The sequence below is a fragment of the Mirounga leonina genome, unplaced genomic scaffold (genome assembly GCF_011800145.1).
Source record: "Mirounga leonina isolate KUSES-001 unplaced genomic scaffold, KU_Mleo_1.0 Mir_53, whole genome shotgun sequence".
In the NCBI taxonomy this organism is placed as follows: Eukaryota; Metazoa; Chordata; class Mammalia; order Carnivora; family Phocidae; genus Mirounga; species Mirounga leonina.
Window position 1 is genome coordinate 53,933,497 of NW_023270807.1, and position 23,443 is coordinate 53,956,939.

The window sequence follows — 23,443 nt, forward strand, 5'->3', positions numbered from 1 at the left end:
TACTATAAATACACAGTTAATATGGACTTTCTGACTTTTTCCCCCCACAATCAGAGATTTTTAAGATCTTCTTCACAGTTTTTTTGTTTTAAAGATTTTATTTATTTATTTGAGACAGAATGAGAGAGAGAGAGAGAGCACATGAGAGGGGGGAGGGTCAGAGGGAGAAGCAGGCTCCCTGCCGAGCAGGGAGCCCGATGCGGGACTCGATCCCGGGACTCCAGGATCATGACCTGAGCCGAAGGCAGTCGCTTAACCAACTGAGCCACCCAGGTGCCCTCTTCTTCACAGTTTATCATTGTGTTTTCTTTTGTCTTTTTTGTTTTGTTGTTTTGTTTTGTTTTGTTTTTTAAGCAGGAAGGGAAATTACATTATTGTGTTCTTGGTGATAGGTTCCCAAAATGCCTGATCTTGGACCTTTAGTTTTCTTATCTGTAGAACAGAGATAAGAATAGTGCCTGCCTCATAGGGTTGTTAGGATGATTATTAATGAATTAATAATTATAAATCACTAAGAATACTTCATGGAACATGGGAAGACTGTTTGTGAAATATATAAAAATGTCATCCTTCTAAGAAAGATTTTTCAAAAACTATCCTAAAGCTTTACTTTAGCTGGTACGTTATTTCTGTTACTATTCTATTCCCTTATTTCTTTAATTGAGGGATGCTAATTAGTCTCCCTTTCAGGCTTTGCATAGAAATTTGTATTAAAAAGTTACTTATGCTTCCGAATGTGCTTTTCAGTTACTGATTTTAAATGTCTGAGGATAGCTGGAGCCGCTAGATGAATATTAGATGACAGTAACCATTTCAAAACTCACTGCTGAGTTTCAACTGAAAATAATCCTCCCACCTTCCCACGAGAACTTCCCATATCATCACCTCCTGTCAAGTTTTTTTTTTTTTTCTTTCAATAGTTCTGATATTTCTGAGGCTCCCCAGTCATAAATGTCCAGTAAAGCTTATGGGGCTGTACTCTGCGTTTCCTGGGAAGCATTCGGTTCCATGTAAGGTTGCGGTCTGGGTTGAAGGGCAGTTCACCAGCCATCTGGCACCACCGGCTGGGCAGAGCTTTGTTAAATACACTAACCATGCAGACTAGGCCAGTGGTGACTCCCTGGCTCCCGTGAGCGGCTCTTTCACATTGAGAGGGAAGAACTGAATGCAGGAGTTGTCAGGATAGGAGAGACGATGATCAGTCATCGCCATGGTATCTTCCCTCAGCCTTGAGAAGAGTCCAGAGGCCAGAAACAGGGTTTGATGGCCCTTGTTCTCATTCTGGGAGTAACTTGTGACTGGTGCAGCTCACCCATCCTGGTCTGATGCCAGTTCTGAGATTTTGGAGTGCTATGGAGACTATTCATAGATCTAGGCTGGAGTTGTTCGTAGCTAACAACACATTCAGTGTGCATTATGTGTTTATGGCATCACTTCCACATTATTTTGGCGAGATCTGGGGTTTCACTTAGGAGTTCTAAAAGGACATAGGATGAATGTTTTAAAATGGGCTAAGGAGTGAAGGGCTAAATTTCACAATGAGTAAATTTAGCAATTTCAAAAAACAGAATAGAAAATAAAGTTGTATAGTCATTCCTAAATGTAATACAATGACCACATGCAGAGATTGAAGGCTGATAATATAGATATATTTTACTTTCAGCCTTAGATCTTTTTTAATTTTATTTTATTATGTTATGTTAACCACCATACATTACATCATTAGTTTTTGATGTAGTGTTCCATGATTCATTGTTTGCGTATAACACCCAGTGCTCCATTCAATACGTGCCCTCTTTAATACCCATCACCAGGCTAGCCCTTCCCCCCCTCCCCTCTAGAACCCTCAGTTTGTTTTTCAGAGTCCATAGTCTCTCATGGTTCGTCTCCCCCTCCGATTTCCCCCCTTCATTTTTCCCTTCCTACTATCTTCTTCTTCTTCTTCTTTTTTTTAACATATAATGTATTATTTGTTTCAGAGGTACAGGTCTGTGATTCAACAGTCTTACACAATTCACAGTGCTCACCATAGCACATACACTCCCCAATGTCTACCACCCAGCCACCCCATCCCTCCTACCCCCCACCACTCCAGCAACCCTCAGTTTGTTTCCTGAGATTAAGAATTCCTCATATCAAAAAAAAAAAAAAAAGAATTCCTCATATCAGTGAGATCATATGATACATTTCTTTCTCTGATTGACTTATTTCGCTTAGCATAATACCCTCTAGTTCCATCCAGGTCGTTGCAAATGGCAAGATTTCGGTTTTTTTATCAGCCTTAGATTTTTTTCGTTTACCATGACATTTCTTTGGATGTTCTCCCGTGATACATAATTTCCCAAGTTTAGTAATCATCTGCCGTGGTTTAATTAATTGCCTTTTACACAGAATGGTCAGTGGCAGCCCTTTTTTCTCTAACCAACATTTACTCAGTATTGTTTTATGTATTAATGTAGTATTGTGACCTGTGGGGAGACTTGGAAACTTCCTTTATCTCTAATGAGTCTTGTAGGTCCCGACGATTCTGTGCTAGATCAGTACATGATGGTGATGAGGTTCTGAGCTTGCACTAACCCGACACGGGTGGTACAAAGCTAGAGAAGGGATTAGAGAGTTGGGGGGGGGGGGTCACAGAGAAGAGAGAGTCACATAGGTACACACATCCAGATACACATCCAGAGAAAGCTCTGCCCTCAGAGATGGAGGGGATGGAGGGGATGGAGGCCCAGAAGCAGAAGCTCACAGGCTTACAGACATGGGCCAATACACAGACACAGATGGACACACACCAAAACACAAATTCAGAAAGAGAAGCACCTAGGAAAGAGAAAGACACCTGAGGGGGTGAGGAAAAGAGAGAATTAGAGAAAAGGAGGGCAAGAGAGGAGTAGAGAGAAGGAAGTGGGAACAAGAATGTCCCGTTCCTGTAGCGAGCTGGGATCCGCACCACCCACACTGGTGCTGGAGGGGTGAGCTCGCCCGGGGGTGGCAGGGGCTGGTGAGAGGAAGAGTGTTGATGTGATTGCTCTCTTTCGTAGTATTCAAGAAATGCTGACAGGCCAGAGGCTCTGCCACTCGGAATCTCACAATGATAGTGTCTTGGCAGCGCTGAATCAGCAGAGAAGTGACGGCATCCTCTGCGATATCACCCTGATTGCCGAGGAACAGAAATTCCATGCTCACAAGGCAGTCCTGGCAGCATGCAGCGACTATTTCCGGGTAAGCTGGGGTAGTGTGTTTGTTTCTGTAAAGATATCCATACACAGAGGATGACAAAGTTTCCTGAAGTGGCATGCAACCACCAGTCCGTTCGACGGCAGGCCCCAGACCTGTGAATATTGGGGGCCTTTCTGGGGCAGAATGAGATTGGGATTCTGGTGGGATCCTCCTGGGTCTGGCCACCTGGATGTCCCTCCAGTGGAGAGCAGACTTCGCATCTGAGCTGAGGGGTGTTTGATACCATCCCATGGTAATGCAGTGTGGCATTGTAGTGCCCCATGATGGGGGTGTGAACTGGGGAAGAGGATGTTTCTGGATTCAGGATCAGGACAATCTGTAAAACAATTTGTTAAAATTTAAAACGTCCACTAATATATGTAGTGTTTCTGATTTTTTGTTTTCTGTGCATGTTCTTGTCTTAATCTTTCCAACTATTTGCTCCAGAGATAGAGATACAATTGGCCTAATGGCCTTTTATGGTTGATAAGTGTGTGTTGCTGAAGGCATGTGGTCTTGTTTAGTAGAACTTTAGAGCTTGATTGTCAGTGGTTAATGAGATATGGTGATATGTTTGTGGCTTTATTTTATTTCATTTTAAGTCCACTATAGTTAACATACAGTTTAATAGTTTCAGGCATACAATCTAGTGATTCAACACTTTCATACAACAGCTGGTGCTCATCACAAGTGCGCTCCTTAATCCCCATCATCTATTTCACCCAACCCCCCACCCACCTCCCCTCTGGTGACCAGTACCTTTGTTCTCTATAGTTAAGAGTCTGTTTCTTGGCTTGTCTCTCTCTCTTCCCCCCCACCCCATGATCATTTGTTTTATTTCTTATGTTCCCCATATGAGTGAAATCATATGGTATTTGTCTTTCTCTGACTGACTTATTTCACTTAGCATTGTACTCTCTAGTTCCATTCATGTCTTTGCATGTTTATTGCTTTTTTAAAGATTAAAATATACAGTATGGTTATAGCTAACAATAGCTAAACCATAACTAAATGCCATTTATTTAGTACTTCCTATGATTTAAGTGGTAGAAAAAGAACTTTGCATACATATTTCATATAAATGAGAATAGAAATTGTGATTTGTTTTTTAAATTTCCCTTACCAAAGTCTCAAAATGCTACAGAAAACCAACTTAGGCCCATAAGTAATTTGTTGGTTTGATTTGTATAATTCCGATAATAATCTTGGTTTTAATGTCTAAGAGACAATATCAACTGCACTCAATTGCCAACCAGCAGTTAAACAGAATTTTCGAAGATGCCAAATCATAAAAGAATGTCTTTTTTTTTTTAAAGTGTTTTAAATATGATGAAACCTAGTACTGTAGAGGATCAAGAGCGAAGTAGTTAAAATGTCTATAAATAAAAAGTAGGGATTTAATTCTCAACTGCAGAAATGAAGCAGAATATCTGAAAAGTGACCTTTTAGGTGCATTAGTATAATGTTACGTTTTATACACTCACACGTTGTCGGGCATTCATCTTCCAGAAAGTTATATTATTCAGGGGGCTTTCAAACAACATACTTTGGGTTGTTCTATACAACACAGGCAAATTATATAATAATATAATATACTAAGTTTTGTTTTCCTATAGACCATAATATAGTCCTGTTGTTACTTAGCTTCTCTCCTCTTAGGTCTCTGCCAGTTAGCTTTTTAATTTAACTTTGGGAAATGGTTTGATTTTGTGCATGTGTGTTATGTGAGAGAGAAAGCGTGTGAGTAAGTGCTTGTCACTTGTTGGCTTTTAACAGTGTTTACTGCTACTCCCAGGCTTTCATCTCTTCTACCATAATGCCCCAATACTCAGAGAGGGCCTCCTTTTTAACACCTGTGGTACAAAGCTCGTGAAGAAAGCTTTATTATTCCCATGATGCAGATAAGGAAACTGAAGTGCAATATGTTTTTTTAAGATTTTATCCATTTACTTGACTGAGAGAGAGAGCACAAGCAGGGAGAGCGGCAGGCAGAGGGAGAGGGAGAAGCAGACTCCCCACTGATCAGGGAACCCGGACTCGGGGCTCCATCCCAGGGCCTTGGGATCACAACCTGAGCCGAAGGCAGACGCTTAACTGATGGGGCCACCCAGGCGCCTCTGAAGTGCAATATGTTTAAATGACCCACCCATTGACTGCCAGATATTAGGTGGAAGAGCTGCTTTTCACACACAGGAGCATGTTTCCTGGAGGACAGAATTCTGCTTTTTCCCTTGCACTGTGTGCCCTGCTAGATTCATACACAGTCCCTGTAAGCTCACAACCTGCCTGTGAGGTGAAAATTAAGTGACTTTTGTTGTAAGTGTTCAGATGCAGAAACCAAAACAAAGCTGGAACAGTGGGCACTTTTAGCTCTTTTCTATGCACAGTGTTGAGTGCTGGAGTTACAATATTTAACCAGACATACACTGAGCCCTGTGGCATTTGTAATATAGGTATTGTACTAGAAGTAGTTTTTCCCTTGTCCTCTGCCCTTTTGTTAGTTTGTGTCGCATAACGAACCACTTCAAAACCTAGAAGCTGAACAGTTCCCTCGGGTCGGTCAGCCCTACTGATCAATGCTGGATCCATTCTCACTCCAGCAGTTAACTGGACTGTTGGCTGGAGGCTGGATGACATGAATTGGCCTTGTTCACATGTCTGGTGATTGTGAGGCTCTTGGCTGAGGTGGTAGGGGACACTGGGCACATATTTCACACAAACAGGCTAGCCTGTTTGGGATTAAGGCTAGCCTAGAATTGTGAAATTCTAAAAACAGCCAGCAAGAGTGTAAGCCTCAATGGATAGGTACTTTTTAGTCTTCTATTTGTGTCATGTTTTCTGATGTCCCATTGGCCAAGGAAGTTACATGGCCAAGCCCAGAGTCAGCATAAGAGGGTATACCAAAGGGCAGAGATGCAGAAAGGGAATGAATTTGTTGCCATTTTTGCAACCCCCTGCTGTCAAGAACTGTCAAGACTGAGATTTTATCCTACTTGCAAGCCAGCAAGTTAGCCTAACACAGTTTCATAGATGTGGGTAGAAGACATGAGACTCCAAAGTCAGAGACAAAGGACAGTTTATGACTCATAGCAACAGCAGTCTGTGAGTCTCAGCTTATTTGCACCTATTCCCTGAGCCTCTGTTCCCATAGGTGACATGAAGAGGGCCAGCTTCCATTACTGCACACAAAATGGACTGCCTTACCAGAGAGGATCATTGAGTTCAGGAAACCCAAATCTTTAATAATGGTTAGGAAACATGTCTGTTTTTTCTTCTGGAGGGACACATTATTATACTAGTCTGTAAGCATGCCTACCCTTTGCTCTGTAAAGAGACACTGTATCTTTCAGGATTATAAGCAAAACTGCCCTTTACTCCTAAGGGAGATACCACTCTGTCTTCCAGAGCTGTTTGCTATAGAAATATCCTTGAAAAGAGAGTTCAGAACAAAGGACAGTCAGTGCCTCACTCACAATACGTGCAAAAATGCAAGAGACCCATGGAGAATTGTCTTCCAACAACCACATGCCCTAAACTAGAATTATGTTTGTTTTCCTTGTGTCTTACGCTCTACCACATTGAAACACCTCAAAACAGTATGCTGCTTTAGTAATTTCTGTATCTCTCACAGTGTTTATAGTGTTGCTTCAGGCTTAGTGCTCAATAAATATTTATTAAGTGGATGAGGGAATGTTTTCTAATTGTCATAGAATTCCATGTGCATTTCAATTCTTAATATCTTGAATATAAAAAATATGCAAATTATTGATGGATTTTTCTTTCTAGTGTAATCTGTTCAAGTTAATTAAGTACCTTCCTATAAATTAGACTTTGGCACTTTGTACTTTGACATCTGGCAGATTATTTTGAATCAAAATTGTTTTGATTCAGGAAAGGTAGTACTGCAAGAGTGAGAAGGCCTGAGTTTTGATGTAAACTGCTTCTTTACGTCGATCTGAGAGTTGGTACCAGCTTTTCTTGCTTAAAATATAAATAACAAGCAGTTGAGCACAAAGTACTGTAGCTTCCTGTGATTATCAACATTTTAAAAGAAAAAATGAAAACATTTTTCAGCCAAGTAATCATGATTTTTAAAAAATAAAAATTAGGCTTAGTATCTGCAGTGTAAGCACAACTTGGCAATAGTCAAATGCTATTAACCAATTCAGACCAGGGACTTCTTTTATGAGTGGAAGCAGGGGCAGAAAGAAGAAAGGGAAGAGCTTACGAATCAGGTCTGTGTTTGAATATAGCAGCAGGGATGGTCTCTCCGTTGGCCATTGTTCCCCAGTGTCCAGCAAATAGGTGCTATTCTAATTAATAGCTCTTGGTTATTAATCCTCTTTACTCTCTATTCTCTAAGCATAGGTGAGTCATCTTACTTCTGTGAATCTGTGTTTTTTCAGCTGTAAATTGGTGATCATAAAGCACAACTCTCAGAATGGCTTGACGTAGAGACTTAAATGAGATAAAGTATATAATGCACTAAGCACTGTCTCTGACACACAGTAGACTTTCAATAAACATTAGCTGTTTCACTCCTTGCACTAAACTGAGAGTCCTGGTCATGCTCTGCCTAGCTACTTGGGGGAAGAGATAACAGTTTATCTTTTTGGGTTCACCAGGTTGCAGCCTTGCTCACCTTTTGATGGGTCAGAATAACTTTTTGTTCTATCTTTTTCCATCTTTTCATTTTCTGAATCTGACACCTCCTTCCTTCTTACTTAGAACATTCTAGTAGCCATCTAACTTTTCTCCTCTACTGGTGTCCCTTTGCAAACCATTGTGCAAATGACTGCGTGGTTAGCTTTCAATCCCCTGCTCAGATCCTCCAGAGCTCCTCACGTGCACATTTGCCAGACTCCCAGAGTGGAGTGTGCCTTCATGCTGTGTCATTATCATCCATCTTCATCTTTGTTCCCCCATCTGTTCATTTGAGGTTGCAGCAGACTGTTCTCCAGATATACTCCATTGCACCTGAGGGTCTTTCCACTTCTTGGCCTTGCTAATGACCATTCTTTCTGCCCTAGCCTCCTACTCACCTTAGTTTACTCTGTCCATCTTCCAAGGTTTATCAAAACTAACAAGTGTGAAGTTTTTCATGAAGGCTTATCCAGTCCACCCTCTGCCACCTCCCTAAATTCATATTCAGCGTCCCCCTTTTCTGAAACCTTAAAACTGTAGCTTGTCTTTCTCAAGGAATTAAAGATCAACAGAATGAAAGGACAGCCTGTGGAATGGGAGAAAATAGTTACACAGCTATCTGTTAAGGCATTAATAGCTGAAATATATAAGGAACTCATGCAACTCAATAGCAAAAAAAAAAACAAAAACAAAACAAAACAAAAAACAACCAAACAAACCCAAAATAAATACTGTGATTAAGAAGTGGGCAAAGGATCTGAATAGACATTTTTCCAAAGAAGATATACAAATGGCCCACAGGTACATGAGCATGAACAGCAATAAGCTCAACATCACTAATCATCAGGGAAATGCAAGTCAAAACCACAATGACATATCACCTCATTCCTGTTAGGATGACTATTACCAAGACAAGAAATAACAAGTGTTGATGAAGACGTGGAGAAAAGGGAACCCTTCCACACTGCTGGTAGGAATGTAAATTAGTGCAGCTACTACAGAAAATGATATGGAGGTTCCTCAAAAAATTAAAAAATAGAATTACTATATGATCCAATAACCCCACATCTGGTTATATATTGAAAGGAAATGAAATCAGGATCTTGAAGGGATATCTCCCATGTTCTTTGCAGCATTATTCACGATAGGCAAGATATGGAAACAGCATAAGTGTCTGTCCACAGATGAATAAAGAAAATGTAGTGTGTGTATGTGTGTGTGTGTGTGTGTGTGTTACCCATAAGAAAGAAGGAAATCCTATTATTTGTAACAACATGGATGAACCATGAGAGCATTATGTTAAGTGAAATAAGTCAGACAGAGAAAGACAAATACTGTATGACCCCACTTATAGAAACAGAGGGTAGAATGGTATTTGCCAGGGGCTGGGGAGTGGGTGAAATGGGGGATATGTGGGCAGAGGATGTACGTTTCCAGTTATGAGATGAATATGCTCTGGGGACCTAATTACAGCATGGTGACTATAGTTAACAATATTGTATCATGGACTTGAAAGTTGCTAAAAGAGTAGATCTTAGAAATCCTTACCACACATGTGCATGCGCATGCACACTCATCATACATACAGGAAAAGGTAACTATGTGAGGTGATGGATGTGCTAACTAACCTTATTGTGGTAATCATTTTGCAATATATGTGTGTATTAAATCATCATGTTGTTTACCTTAAACTTACACAGTGTTGATGTCAATTATATCTCAAAGCTGGAAAATTCTTTTAAAAGGAATTAAAGATTACGTTTCATGTGTTGCAGCCTCTTTCATGAAGAACTTCTTTGAGAGGGCCTGTGGTTGGGTGAAGACTAGTCAAGTCCACCAAAGTGCTATTGAACAAAGTTGAATGGGGAAGGTGCTGCACCAGAGGTCACAGGAGAAATTAGGGCCTTGTGATCTAGAGTGTGAGAGGTGGGAGGAGGCAGCCCCTTACCTTCCTACCTAAGGCAACCCCTCTGACTGGGGACACGGAAGTCGCAGGGCTCCAGTGTGGGCAGCCCTGGGCTGTGGGCCACCCTGCAGCTTCTGGAGGCTGTTGTTTTAACATTTGCTATCTCTAGCTTCAATCTTCATGAACGCCTACACTTTCTGGCCAAGGAAGCAGATGTCTTGACTGTCTAACATAGCTTTGCATATGTGATGGTAAAGTGATTCAAATATGACATTTTGGAAAGTTAAATATTTGAGCATCATTTTCCATTAGAGCCTGAGCATGCTCTGCCTATGTAATTTTTTTTTAGTTTTGAGAGAAGAGGATAAAGTCATGATTTAAAAAAAAATCTATGTTCCATGTATTTTTATAATCAAAGTATCCAGTTAGTATTTGATTAAAATGGCATAAGAAGCTATTAAGTGAGTATATGATACAGAGTTAGAAATAAATGTTTTTGAAATTCAATAAGCATTTGTTACCTTCCTACTATTTTCTGGACAGAATGAATTCGTTGTCTCGTAGGAGATACAGACAAATGAGCAAGAAACTACATTGTATGTAATTGGTATTAGAGGTTTAGGATGATGTTTTGGGGCTTGAGCCTTGTTTTTATCCCTCTTCCTCTCTCTGGCATTCTCAGTCGATAAGAACAATAATCACAACTACTATTAACTGAGTATTTACTGTGCTACAGGCAGTTATTCTGAGTGCTTACTGTGTATCAACCATTTTATCTTCCAAAGAAACCTGTAAGATGGGTATTATCATTATCATCTCCATTTTAAAAACAAAGAAAAGGAGGCTCAGATTGAAATAATGGACACCAAGGGCATGAAGAGTGGTTAAGTAAGAGGGGATGAGGGAGCAGATGGGGGAGAGAAGAGGATGTGTGTGTGAGGAGTGGTTTGCAGGAGGTAAGAATGGATGGGACGCAGGAGGCAGAATCCGCGGGGCCGGTGCGATGGGGGGGGGGGGGGGGGGGGAGGAAAGACTCAGGAACGAGGGAGGCCCCTGGCTGGAGGATCAGGGATCGCGGGGGTAAGGGGCCCACACCCGCCGCAGCCCCGAGGCATGGAAGGTGTTGGGAAAAGAGCAGCCGCGAGGCGTTTTGAAGGAAGCTGTCTAAGCGGGAGCGCAGAGTGTGAGCGCTTGAAATTCCCCCTGGAGGGCAGAGCCAGGACCACTGTTTTTTGCTTTTCTGATCATTGCATCCCAGCACCTGCCGTAGTGCCTGGCGCCCCACAGACCCTGTATAGTCTTTCTCCGCTGTTGCAGTCTGATTGGCGCGGTTTCTTGCTGTGTCTTGTGGGCGGGGCCTCCCCAATCCCTTCCTCGGAATCCGCCCCCCGCCCCAAGAACCCCAGTGACATGCTATCTGTTTAACACATTCGTTTGTCTTCTTTCCTAAGGGTGCCCTGTCGGGACTTGAAGGTCATCGCACTGCTGACCTTAAAACATATACATGAGATCAGTGTTGGGCTCCTCCGGTTTCCTGTTTGGGGTTTTATAGGCGCTCCATTCACATTCCTGTTTCTCAGAAATTCTATATGAGACATATTGTGTGTATCAAACATTAAGAATAAACAGCAGCATAACATTGGCAGCTATTTTGGTGCCAGCCATCGAGCCTGCAGCCTCCTGCCTTTATCCCTAGCCTGCTCTTCGGCTCCCATTCCTTCTGGAAGCCCCCTGTAGGCTTCCAGGACATGATCTTTGGGCTTAAAAAAATAAAATTAAGAATAAAAATAAGTGTCCTTTGTAAGCCCTCAGGTACTGTGTGAATGTTAAACGACTCTTAAACAGTTTTTGTCTTTCATTCGGTCACCCTGCCAGGGCTTTCTTCTGTACACATTCTGAGCAGGCACGGGGCACCATGCTGTAATTTCGATTCACTCATTTTGTTTACAGGAATATTGTCACAGTCTGATCAGTACAGCCCTAAAAAGTAAATTTTAGCTGGGGGCTACTTACAATTACCCATCCTCTGCAGAAAAGAAGTGACTACAAATACTAGAAAAATAACCTCCAAATCCTTCCATACATATACTAATTATTTTTAGTTTATCTTTATTATAGTTACTATAAGCATATAAATCACTAGTGCTGTCCTAAAGAGTAAAGCGTTACTCTGCCGTTATTTAATTGGTGCATGAATGTCACGAAAATTAAATCCCATGACGTTCAATATTTTCCATAGCCCGTTTTACACTGGCCTGTCCCGTGATTAATTTCTTTGGGGTTGAACAAGCACTACTGAGTTCTGCGGTTGCTGGGTGTTTATGGTGAAACAGCAGCATTGCTAGTTCTTGCATATTTGCACACAGCTGTGTTCTTTCCTTTCCCTAACATGTATTTCATGCGTCAGTCACAGAGGCACCAGAACATCATTATTAATAGTACATTTGAGCTATGCGTTCTATGGCAAACCGATCATTGTTTTCCATCAAATGAGTACTTGTTTTAATATTTAATTTTATAAAATCTATTTATAAAAAGTAGTAAAAAGTAGAGCAGTGTCTGTTAGGAATTAAAAAGTGTGGCTAAAGAATGAGGTTTTATCAGCTTTGCAAATATTGTGAAGACCCCTTGTAAGGGAGGGTGGGGAGCTGAAGGAAGTTTAAGACTAGTGGGTAGATTAAGAAGAATATGGGAAAGGGATTCAGATATACGATGTTTTTTAAATGTGTATTTCCTTTTTTGAGTTTTGATAGCAAAACCATCAAGAAGATAATTTGCAGGGTTAGCTATCTATTTTCACTATTTGATTGAATTTTGAAACTGAATTTTTGACAATAGAAAAAGGTAAAAAATCCAATATTAAGATCATTGTATTTCTGCTATATTCCTTTCCTGATAATAAATTAATTTTGCTCCACACAACTATAAAATTACTTGCCTCTAATATTTTTTATTTTAAATATTTTAACCATTTCCATTTTAATTTTCTTTGATTTCACTTAGTGTTCAATATTTAATTTTATTTAATATTTTCAATACAGTAACTATTGCTACTTAGCAAATCAATGTGCTTCTCTAATACGGTAAGAACAAATTAACTCTATGCTTGATAATAGTGGCAAATGCTACACATAATTCACTACTTTCTCAATTCCATAGGCATTTACCGAGTATCTACTATATGCAAAAATGTTTGTGCTGGATGTTGCAAGGGATACAAAAAACATCACCACTGCAGCTTCTGCATAAGAGGTGAAGGTTGAGACCTTGGGGATATAGGAGATTGCATATCAGGAGGGAAAAGAGCAGAAAAAATATAGAAAAATACAGAAAAAAAATATATCTGTAGTTAGAACCTAAAGGATGCCTTTACTCAAGTGGCAGAAAGAGAATGAGCATATGGCCATGGGACAGAAAAGGAAGAGTCGAAGATATATAAAGATAATCAACATGTACATTTTAACCAAAGCCAGAAAAGAAAGGAATTTCAAGGATTGATATATTCTGTAGAAGACTGAGGAGGATGCAGAAAAATGTACTGTTCTTTAAGAAGTTGGTTTCAGTATAGTGTGGGAAAGGAAGTCAAAATCTAATGGGTAATGTATAAAAATACTGATTAGTGCTACCTGTGGTCCGTGGACCAGTGCCAGTCTGAGAAATGCTTGTTAGCTGTCCATGCTGATGAGCTACCGAATGTAAATCAACATCATGAGACACCGTGTTAGTTCAGCTAGCACTATTCACAGGAAATCTTTCTCAAGGAAGCAAATAATGAGTTCATTTGTATTCTGGCAAGGATTTCTTACCTTGGGTTGGATGTACAAGAAGCAGTTTGAAGACAGCCTACTTTGAGCAACACTGATGTGGAAAATAACAATGCAGAAACACACACAGTTCCATTTTAATTTTAATTTTTGTGTTTTATTTATCTTTATGGAGATAAAATTTCATATAACATTGTATAAGTTTAAAGTATACAGTGTGATAATTTGATACACATAATGTGTTGTAAAACCGTTACTACAATAAGGTTAGTTAACACATTCATTACTTAACATAGTTACCTTTGTGGGGGGTGGGTAGGAGATGGGGGGGGACTATTAAGATCTACTTTCTTATTCAACTTCCATGCCTACACATAGTATTGTTAATTTAGTTGCTGTGCTATACATTAGATTCCCAGAACTTATTCATCTTTTAACTGGAAGTTTAGATCCTTCAACCAACATCTCCCCATTTCTTCCATTATCTAGCCCCTGGCAACCAACATTCTACTGCCTCTATGATTTTGGCTTTTTAAGATTATACATACACATAAGTGAGATCAGACAGTATTTGTCTTTCTCTGTCTGATTTATTTCACTTAGCATGATGCCATCAGGGTTCATCCATGTTGCAAATGGAAGGATTTCCTTCTGTTTCATGGGTGAATAATATTTTGTGTGTATGAATGTGTGTGTGTGTGTACACATATATCCATTTCTTTTTTACCCATTCATCCATTAAAGGACATGTAGATTGTTTCCATGTCATGACTATTGCAAATGATACTACAGTGAACATGGGAGTGCAGATATCTCTTCAAGATCCTGATTTCACTTATTTTGGATATATACCCAAAAGTGGGATTGCTGGATCATATTCTATTTTTTTAAAAGATTTTATTTATTTATTTGACAGAGAGAGACACAGTGAGAGAGGGAACACAAGCAAGGAGAGTGGGAGAGGGAGAAGCAGGCTTCCCGCGGAGCAGGGAGCCCGATGTGGGGCTTGATCCCAGGACCCTGGGATCATGACCTGAGCCGAAGGCCGACGCTTAACTGACTGAGCCACCCAGATGCCCTTCATATTCTATTTTTAATTTTTTGAGGAACATCCATACTCTTTTCCATAGTTGCTGCACAATTTACATTTCCACCAATAGTGCACAAGGGTCCCTTTCTCCATATCCTTTCTCCATCCTTTGGTCCACCTTTATCCATCCCCTTTCTCCAAGTATCCATAATACTTGTAATTTCTTCCCTTTTTGACAGTAGCCATCCTAATAGGTATGAGGTGACGTCTCATTGTGATTTTGGTTTTCATTTCTCTGATGATTAGTGATATGAGCATCTTTTCATGTACCCGTTAGCCATCTGTATGTCTTCTTTGGAAAAAGGTCTGTTCAGTTCCTTTGCCCATTTTTTAAGTGGATTGTTTGTTTTTCTGCTATTGAATTGTAAAAGTTTTTTTATATAGTTTGGATATTAATCCCTTATTAGATACATGATTTGCAAATATTTTCTTTCATTCTATAGCTCACCTTTTCACTTTGCTAGTAGTTTCCTTTGCTGTGTGAAGCTTTTTTATTTGATGTACTCCCACTTACTTACCTTTATTGCCTTTATTTTGGTGTCACATCCAAAAACGTATCACCAAAACCAATGGCAAGGAACTTACTGCCTATGTTTTCTTCTAGGATGTTGAGAGTTTTATCATGGAAGGATGCTAAAATTTTGTTAAATGCTTTTTATGCATCTATTGAGGTGATCATATGATTTTTTCATTCTATTAGTGTGTTGTATCTGTTATTAATTTGCAAATGTTGAACCATCCTTATGTCTCAGGGATAAATTCCACTTGATCATGGTGTATGATCCTTTTAATGTGATGTTGAATTTGGTTTGTATTTTGTTGAGGATGTTGGAATTTATATTGATTAGGGATATAGACCTATAGTTTTTTTCTTTGTAGTGTCCATATCTGTCTTTGGTATCAGGGTAGTGCTGGCCTCATAAAATGAGTTTGGGAGTATTCTGTCCTCTTCAATTTTTTTGGAAGCATTTAAGAAGGATTAACATTAATTTTCCTTCTTTAAATGTTTGGTAGGATTCACCAGGGAAACCACCTGACCCTGGGCTTGTCTTTTTTGGGAGTTTTTAAATTACTGATTTACTCTCCTTGTTTGTTATTGGTCAGTTCAGATTCTATTTCTTCATGATTCCGTAATGACAAGTTGTATGTTTCTAGGAATCCATTTCTTTTAGGTTACCAATTTGTTGGTATGCAGTTGTTCATAGTAGTCTCTTAATGAGCCTTCAGATTTTGTGGTATCAGTTATGATGTCTCTCATTTCTGATTATATAAACTGTGGTACCTCTATACAATGGAATATTATTCAGTGATAAAAGAAATGAGCTATCAAGCCATGAAAAGACATGGATGGATCATGAATGCATGGTCCCTTTCCCTTAGTAAAGGGAAAGAAGCCAGTCTGAAAAGGCATATAACTGTATGATTCCATCTAAGAATGGGATTCTGGCATTCTGGCTGGCATTCCGGAGGAGGAAAAACTACGGAGACAGCAGCAAGATTAATGATTGCCAGGGGCTGGAGGGAAGGAGGGACAAATAGAGCACAGGCATCTTTGGGAGCAGCATTGCTATTCTGTTTGATACCATACCACTTATAGACATGTCATTATATGGTTGTCCGAGTCATAAAATGTAGAACACTAGGAGTAAACCTGAATAGAAACAATGAGCTCTGGGGCGCCCGGGTGGCTCAGTCGTTGAGCATCTGCCTTCGGCTCAGGTCATGATCCCAGGGTCCTGGGATCGAGCCCCGCATCGGGCTCCCTGCTCAGCGGGAAGCCTGCTTCTCCCTCTCCCACTCCCCCTGCTTGTGTTCCTGCTCTCGCTGTCTCTCTCTCTGTCAAATAAATAAATAAAATCTTAAAAAAAAAAAAACAAAACTGAGTTCTGGTTGATAATGATGTGTCATTGTTCATCAGTTTTGCAACGCTGGTGGGGAATGTTGATAGTGGGGAGGCCGTCCATGGGGAGTGGGGAGGGGTAATATGGAACTCTCTGTACTTTCTACTCAGTTTTGCTCTGAACCCAGCACTGGCCTAAAAAATAAAATCTATTAGTTAAATTTTTAAAAATGAAAGAAAAAGTTATTGTAGGTACCTCACTGCTTTCTCATAATTGTTTTATTGTTTTCATAGAAGATAACCTTTCAGTCCTTTTTTTTTTTTTTTAACATTGAGTGAGCAATTAGGTTGTAAAAATTAAATATACCCCTTTGGTGAATAGACAGCTTTAATACAATAAGTCGTGATTCTAGGAATAACGAGAGTAGATATTTTTAGATGGCAGGCAGCACTCTGGAGATGATCTGACTTGCTCTTCCATTAAAAGGCATTGTAATTCATCTGCACAGTGTGTTGAAAACCTGCCTTTGCAGGATATTATACTGATGCTGTGGCAAGAGGATGCTGTAAGTTCTGGTGTGAGTTCAAGTTGGAAGGCAAAAGACCAATGTTGCAGCTCAAAGACAGGCAGAGAGAAAAAAAATCTTTCTTACTCAACCTTTTATTTTATATAGGCCTTGAAGTGATCTGATGAGCTCCCCGCCCTCACTGGGGAAGGGCCCCCTGCTTTACCCAGTCTATTGATTCCCATGTTAATCTCACCCAAAACACTCTCACAGACACAGCCATTAAGGATGTTTAATGAAATATCTGGGCACCCCATGACCTACTCAGTTTGACACATGGAATTAACTATCACAGATATTGTCTCTGTCCTTAACTCATAATTTATAGAAACGATAAAACATACACACATATTTATAATTCAAGGCCGAATATCATAGGAACATGTAATCTGAATCTCACCCTTTTGGGAGTCAGGTTTTTATATGGGCTCTGGGCTTCCTTTGATACTCTGTCTCATACCTCCCCCCCTCTCCTGTAAGTTCCTGCCTTCTGACTCTCCAGTCTCTTATCTAATACCCTAGCCCTGCACAAATCTCACTATTTGCTTTTTCATTTATTAATTTCTTTTTTAAATTATTCCTTCATTCTGCGGTTGTGTATTGACTGCCTACAAGTACGAGGCACTGTTGTAGATTGTGAGGATGCAGTACCATGAAACACAAAATCTTTGCCCTTATGACACTTCCATTTTAGTTGGAAAAGACTGACTCTAAGCAAATAGATAAGTACAGAGTGTGTCCAGTGGGATTAAAGGCTGTGGAGGACAGTAGAGTGAAGTAGGCAGTGCTGTTCATGGTGGTGGTGGGAATTGCCTCCTTTTAATAGTGGTCTGGAAAGGGCCACTGAAAAGTGAAGGAGTGAGCCATATACTGCTTGGCAAAGAGCATTTCAGGCAGAGGGAACAGCAAAGACAGAGCCCTAAGGTGCCAGGTACTAGTGGTGTTTGTGAGCATTAAGGAGGTCAGAGGCTATTGAGCCGGGACAGCGAATGAGACCAGATCACATGTGACACCCTGAGGCTGCTGTTAGGGTTTTGGTTTTTACTTTCAGTGAGATGGGAAATGCTTGGACGGTTTAGACAGAGATATGACATAACCTGACCTGTGTGTTGAAATGATAATTCTCCATTTTATGTAGAGAGATGAGGATGGAAGCTCTAATAGGAGGTTATTCAAATAAGACAGGGACAAAATGATGGTCTGGGATAGAGGGGCTGGAGGTGGTGAGAACTACTGTTTGCACTTTGAAGGGAAAGCCCAGGGAATTTGATGGTGAACAGGCCACAGAGTGTGAGAGAGACGAGACTGATTCCAGGGCAGGTGCCTAAGGCACTGGAGAGAGAAAGTTGTCATTTACTGTGATTGGGAAGACCGTGGGAAGACTAGTTTTGCAGTCATTTGCATGTGTTAATGATACATTATAGGCTTTCCCCATGTTATCTAGTAGTCTGTGCACATAGTCTCCCCACATGAGGTGGAGACTTTCTCCTGAGGGGAAAAGTTTTGTCTTTGTGATAGGATCTGGTTCGCTTTGTTCTTCTTTTCAGTGAGCATTTGAGGAATGAACACACTGACTTTATTGCAGATAGGTTACTGTTTAACTGCATTCTGTGGTCTGGGTAATGTATGTATGCAGAGTTGGGTTTCTGAAAGTCTTGATAGTTTTTGTATGGATTTGCTAATTAGGCTTCACACTAGTCTCTTGACTAGGACTAGGGTATTATCTTGATAGTGGAGTCGTAGAAAGGTCTTCAGTCTCTGTGTATCTGAAACATCCAGCAAATGGTTTTTTTTTTTAAATGGCTGGTCCTTCCAAAGCCCGTGTTTTATCATGTTGTTTTCCACTGTGGCACATGGTTCCATTCCCTTCACTCCATGGGCAAATGGGAGGTGTGTCCTGTCATGAGCTCTGCCTCGGTCTGTTCCCCTGAGAGCGCACCAGGGCTGAAGGAACTGCCTGAACTCCGGAGACTCGTTCATGTGCACTTCATGTGACATGCTTCTGGGGTCTCCCCTGTTGCCTCTAATAAGTTCACTTTTAAAAGTTTCACATAAAACAGTTAAAAAAATATGTCATATAACTTAAGAGCAAGAAAAAGAATGTATTTTGCACGCTAATAAAAAAAAAGCCCTACATTTTAATGTGAGAATTAATTATAGAGGCAGTACAGTTTTAGACTGAGACCAATCTGGTTTCTAACAGCTTTGTTCATGTATTTTCTGGCTGTGTGTTGTCCTCAGGCAAATGGCTTAGTGTCGCTAGGTTTTATTTTCCGCTCCAATTGTAAAAGTAGGGGAATTGTCACTTCATGGGGGCTGAAGTGGAAATTAAATGAGGTAATAAATGTGAGGTGCAAACCAAGGGTCTGAACTACACTAGATGGTGAATTGATGGTTTACCAGTATTGGTGGTGGTTTTTATTTTTCAAGCAGAGGAGAGCAGGGTCTGGCTTTTATTTTATTTTATTTTATTTTATTTTATTTTATTTTATTTTATTTTTTTAAAGATTTTATTTATTTATTTGAGAGAGAGAGTGAGAGAGAGAAAGAGCACAAGAGGGGGGAGCAGGAGAGGGAGAAGCAGACTCCCCGCCGAGCAGGGAGCCCGATGCGGGACTCGATCCCAGGACTCCAGGATCATGACCTGAGCCAAAGGCAGTCGCTTAACCAACTGAGCCACCCAGGCGCCCAGAGTCTGGCTTTTAAACCAAAATTCTGTTAAAAAGCAACATTGTTTTAAGGCTGCTCAGCAAAGACAATTTTTGTCAGGTTTGTCTGTATTTTAGGGTTCAATGTTTCTTTTATTTTGCAATTATTTTTCCAAAGGCTATACTTTTGAGATATAAATCTCGAATCCTTTGAACATGATCCAAGCTCTCCAGGCACAAAATTCTCTCACTGTTCTGTCTTTCGGATTTCCTGACCATGCCATTGCTTCTGCTATAATTTACAATCTGGGATTATTGTGAATGTAATTTCCAGTGTTTGGAAAGTTGTTTATGGGATTAAGAAGAATGCAAGGAAAATGTTCCTGTGGTTTATATTTTATGAGAAGGGAGTTTGTGTGTGTGTCTTGTTGTTGCTGTATATGCTAGGTTACTGTCTTGAACAGACTTTGTTTTCCACTTTGAATTTCCAATTTGCTGGAAGGGAATGAGATATTGCCGAACAGTGGAAAGGAAAGTTGGCTGTATGTCATGCGGACACCTACCCAAAGCATCATTAACAATTTCATATCTAAGAGTGGTTTTTAACGTGTGTGAGGGACATCTTGACCTTAATCCCAGGGTCATAGAAATACATGTAGAGAGGAGAGTTTTGAGGTAATTTGCATTCCTTATGAAAGAGCTTTGCTACTAGTTCTGGTGACCCCGGGGTGTTGTCAGTCAGAGCGCCTCACACATAGGCTGCTGTGTCTCCATCCTGCAGCCTACAAGGACTTCCACTCAGCCCCAGACACAGGAAGGCAAAATAAGCTATCTGAGATGGTCAAACACGCTACTGATTTTTTCCCTAGACTATGGGGAGGTAGCATTGGGCCCTGGGTTTTTTGTTTTTGTTTTTTTCATTTTTTTATTTTTAAAGATTTTATTTATTTATTTGACAGAGAGAGAGAAACAGCGAGAGAGGGAGCACAAGCAGGGGGAGTGGGGGAGGGAGAAGCAGGCTCCCCACCGAGCAGGGAGCCCAATGCGGGGCTCGACCCCAGGACCCTGGGATCATGACCTGAGCCGAAGGCAGACGCTTAACCATCTGAGCCACCCAGGAGCCCCCCCCCTCTTTTTTTAAAGAAAAAAGTGAACACATAGGAAAATATTTATAGGACACCTTAGGTCATACTTCTGGCTCATTGGAGAGTATCAAGAAATGAAAGGTAGTAAGACAATGGTAGCAGCAGAACAGGTCCACGCTGACAGTGTCCACACAAGCCGCTGTGGAGGGCTCCCGCATGGCTGGTGGAGCAGGGCTGATGGTGTGTCAGGACTTGCCAAGGTATCTCTCTTGCCCTCCCTCCCACCCCTCCCCCCTACTGAATACTCCAGCCTGGGCCTTGCATGTAATTGGTGCAGCAAATATTGTTTGAAACATTTATGAACATCATTCCAATCATCACAAAATATTTTGTAATTCAGAGTCCTATAAAGTTCTTTGTTCCCCCAAATTATTGCTGATGATGTATCATCATGTGATCTTAGATGTAGAATTTGTCCCTCATCTTTCCTCAGTTTTGTGTGTGTATGAGTGAAGAAAGTACTACAAAAGTGTTTTCCTTAAAAAAAAAAATGCCTGTTAATATTCTGCTGTATATTCTATTTCGGTTCTAATGTTGAAAGAAATCCAAATGACCTCAAACCTTGCCACCTGGAGAAGGAAATAGCAATTTTTTTGGATCTAATAAAAGTAACCTAGAAGAATAAAAGATACAATCCTCTATATCTCTTATTAGGCCTTTTTTTTTTTTCTTTTCTTTTCTTTTTCTAAGGAGCAAGCAAAACAGTCACTAGTTTCACCAAGTCTTTGGACAATAAGTCAGAAGTTTGGAGTAACAGGGTTATTGTTCTTTCCTAGAGATTTTCTAGGAAGACAAAGCAAATATTTGTGAATGTGTGGAAGTGTTTTCTGGCCCTTAACTCTTATACCTGGTAGATGCTGCAGGCTGCTTTAAACAGGATTCTCCTTCTAGTTAGTAAATGAGAGATTCCCGGTGGAGGATTATCCTATCGTAGGGGGGGAGGGGGGATAGAAAGAGGGACAATGTTGGGACACAGTGTGTTTAATATATATTCCCATGATTTCATTGCTAGATCGTTCATCTCTTGTCTAGCCAAATCTGCATTAGATTCTATTACACTGATGTTAGAGATCTTATAATAAAATTTCTGCTTTTTAGAATGGTAGACATGTTTTTCTTTGAGAGCTCTAAGAGATGGTTGTTGAAAATAATACGAACCATAGCTTCATATTGTAGGCAAAAGTCAATTTCAAGAAGCTTGGTGATAAGTCAGCCAGAAAAAAACAGTGACTTATATCCTAAAGGTTGGACTAAGACAAGCTTTCTAGTAGTGATGACAATTACTAATTACTTATCACAAAGTATATATGTAGTAGGAGCAAATTTCAAAGCTATAATAAAAAGAAATTTGTGGCTTTTTACCTAATGAATGAAAAAATAGCCCTTTAAGAGGGCAAAGAAAACTCTTAAATTATAAAAATGTTGAATTTCTTCTGCAAACTTTAAAACCTCTAAACTATTCTAAAACTCCAACTCACTGAAGTATGCTATATATATATATGTATACATATATGCTAGTATGCTATATATATATGTATACATATGTATATTTATAGTTTTTTTTTTGAGAGAGGGAAGGAGTGCACATGAGCAGGAGGGGGGAGGGGAGAGGGAGAGAGAGAGAGAGAGAGAGAATCTTAAACAGGCTCCATGCCCAGCTCAGAGCCCCACATGGGGCTTGATCTCATGACCCTAAGATCATGACCTGAGCTGAAATCAAGAGTCAGTTGCTTAACCAACAGAGCCACCCAGGTGCCCCTAGAGTAGTCTTTTATCTTGAGTTATAATTAAGCATCAGGATTATTACAAACTAACATTTACCATATAAATGCTAAAATAAAATTATTTGAAACTTCTTAGTGGAAAGAATATTAATACTACAAGGATTGGTCAGAAAATGAATATATTCCTTTACTAAGGAAATGATAGTTGTTATTCAAGCTACAAAGTCTAAACATGGAAGGTGAGGTAAATTGCCATTCATTTAACATCTTCTTTATTTCTTTACTAGCCTTAGTACTCTGTGTATTCACATTCCTTATTTCTTTTTCTTTTTTAAGATTTTATTTATTTATCAGAGAGAGAGAGCATGTCCCAGGGGAGGGGCAGAGGGAGAGGGAGAAGCAGGCTCCCTGGGGACTCAATCCCAGAACCCTGGGATCATGACCTGATCCAAAGGCAGACGCTTAGCTGACTGAGCCACCCAGATGTCCCATCACATTCCTTATTTTCATTTAACCCTTTAATAACTCTTAGATGTAGACAATTTTATGGACGAGGAAATTGAGTTTGCTCAACATTGAATAATTTAAGATTGCTCAACTGCTCAATGCCGGAGTCCAAATCCCAGCCTTAGTCACATGCCTCCAAACCTTCTAAATTTTCCATGACACTAAGCTGTGTAGACCTCAGAGAACTTTTTGTTTAAGGTTGCCATTATGTATGAGCATTGTGGTAGGCAGAATAATAGCCCCGAAGATGTCCACATCCTAATCCCAGGAGCCCGTGAACATTCCTTTATGGGGAATAGGGTCTCTGCAGATGTGCACCCGAAGGACCTGGAGGTGGGAAGTTATCCTGGATTATACACATGGGCCCCATGTAATCATGAGGGTTCCTAG

The 23,443-nt window shown here is 40.2% G+C and overlaps 1 protein-coding gene across 1 annotated transcript in view; it reads left to right on the plus strand.

Moving 5' to 3' along the window:
- The first annotated feature begins 2,727 nt into the window (after positions 1-2,727).
- Positions 2,728-23,443, plus strand: part of KLHL32 (kelch like family member 32) — a 202,335-nt gene continuing 181,619 nt past the window's right edge. Inside the window, exon 1 of the mRNA XM_034991559.1 lies at positions 2,728-3,222. Within this exon, the coding sequence (XP_034847450.1) occupies positions 3,052-3,222 (171 nt within the window). The 5' untranslated portion in view covers positions 2,728-3,051. The remainder of the gene's footprint in view (positions 3,223-23,443) is intronic.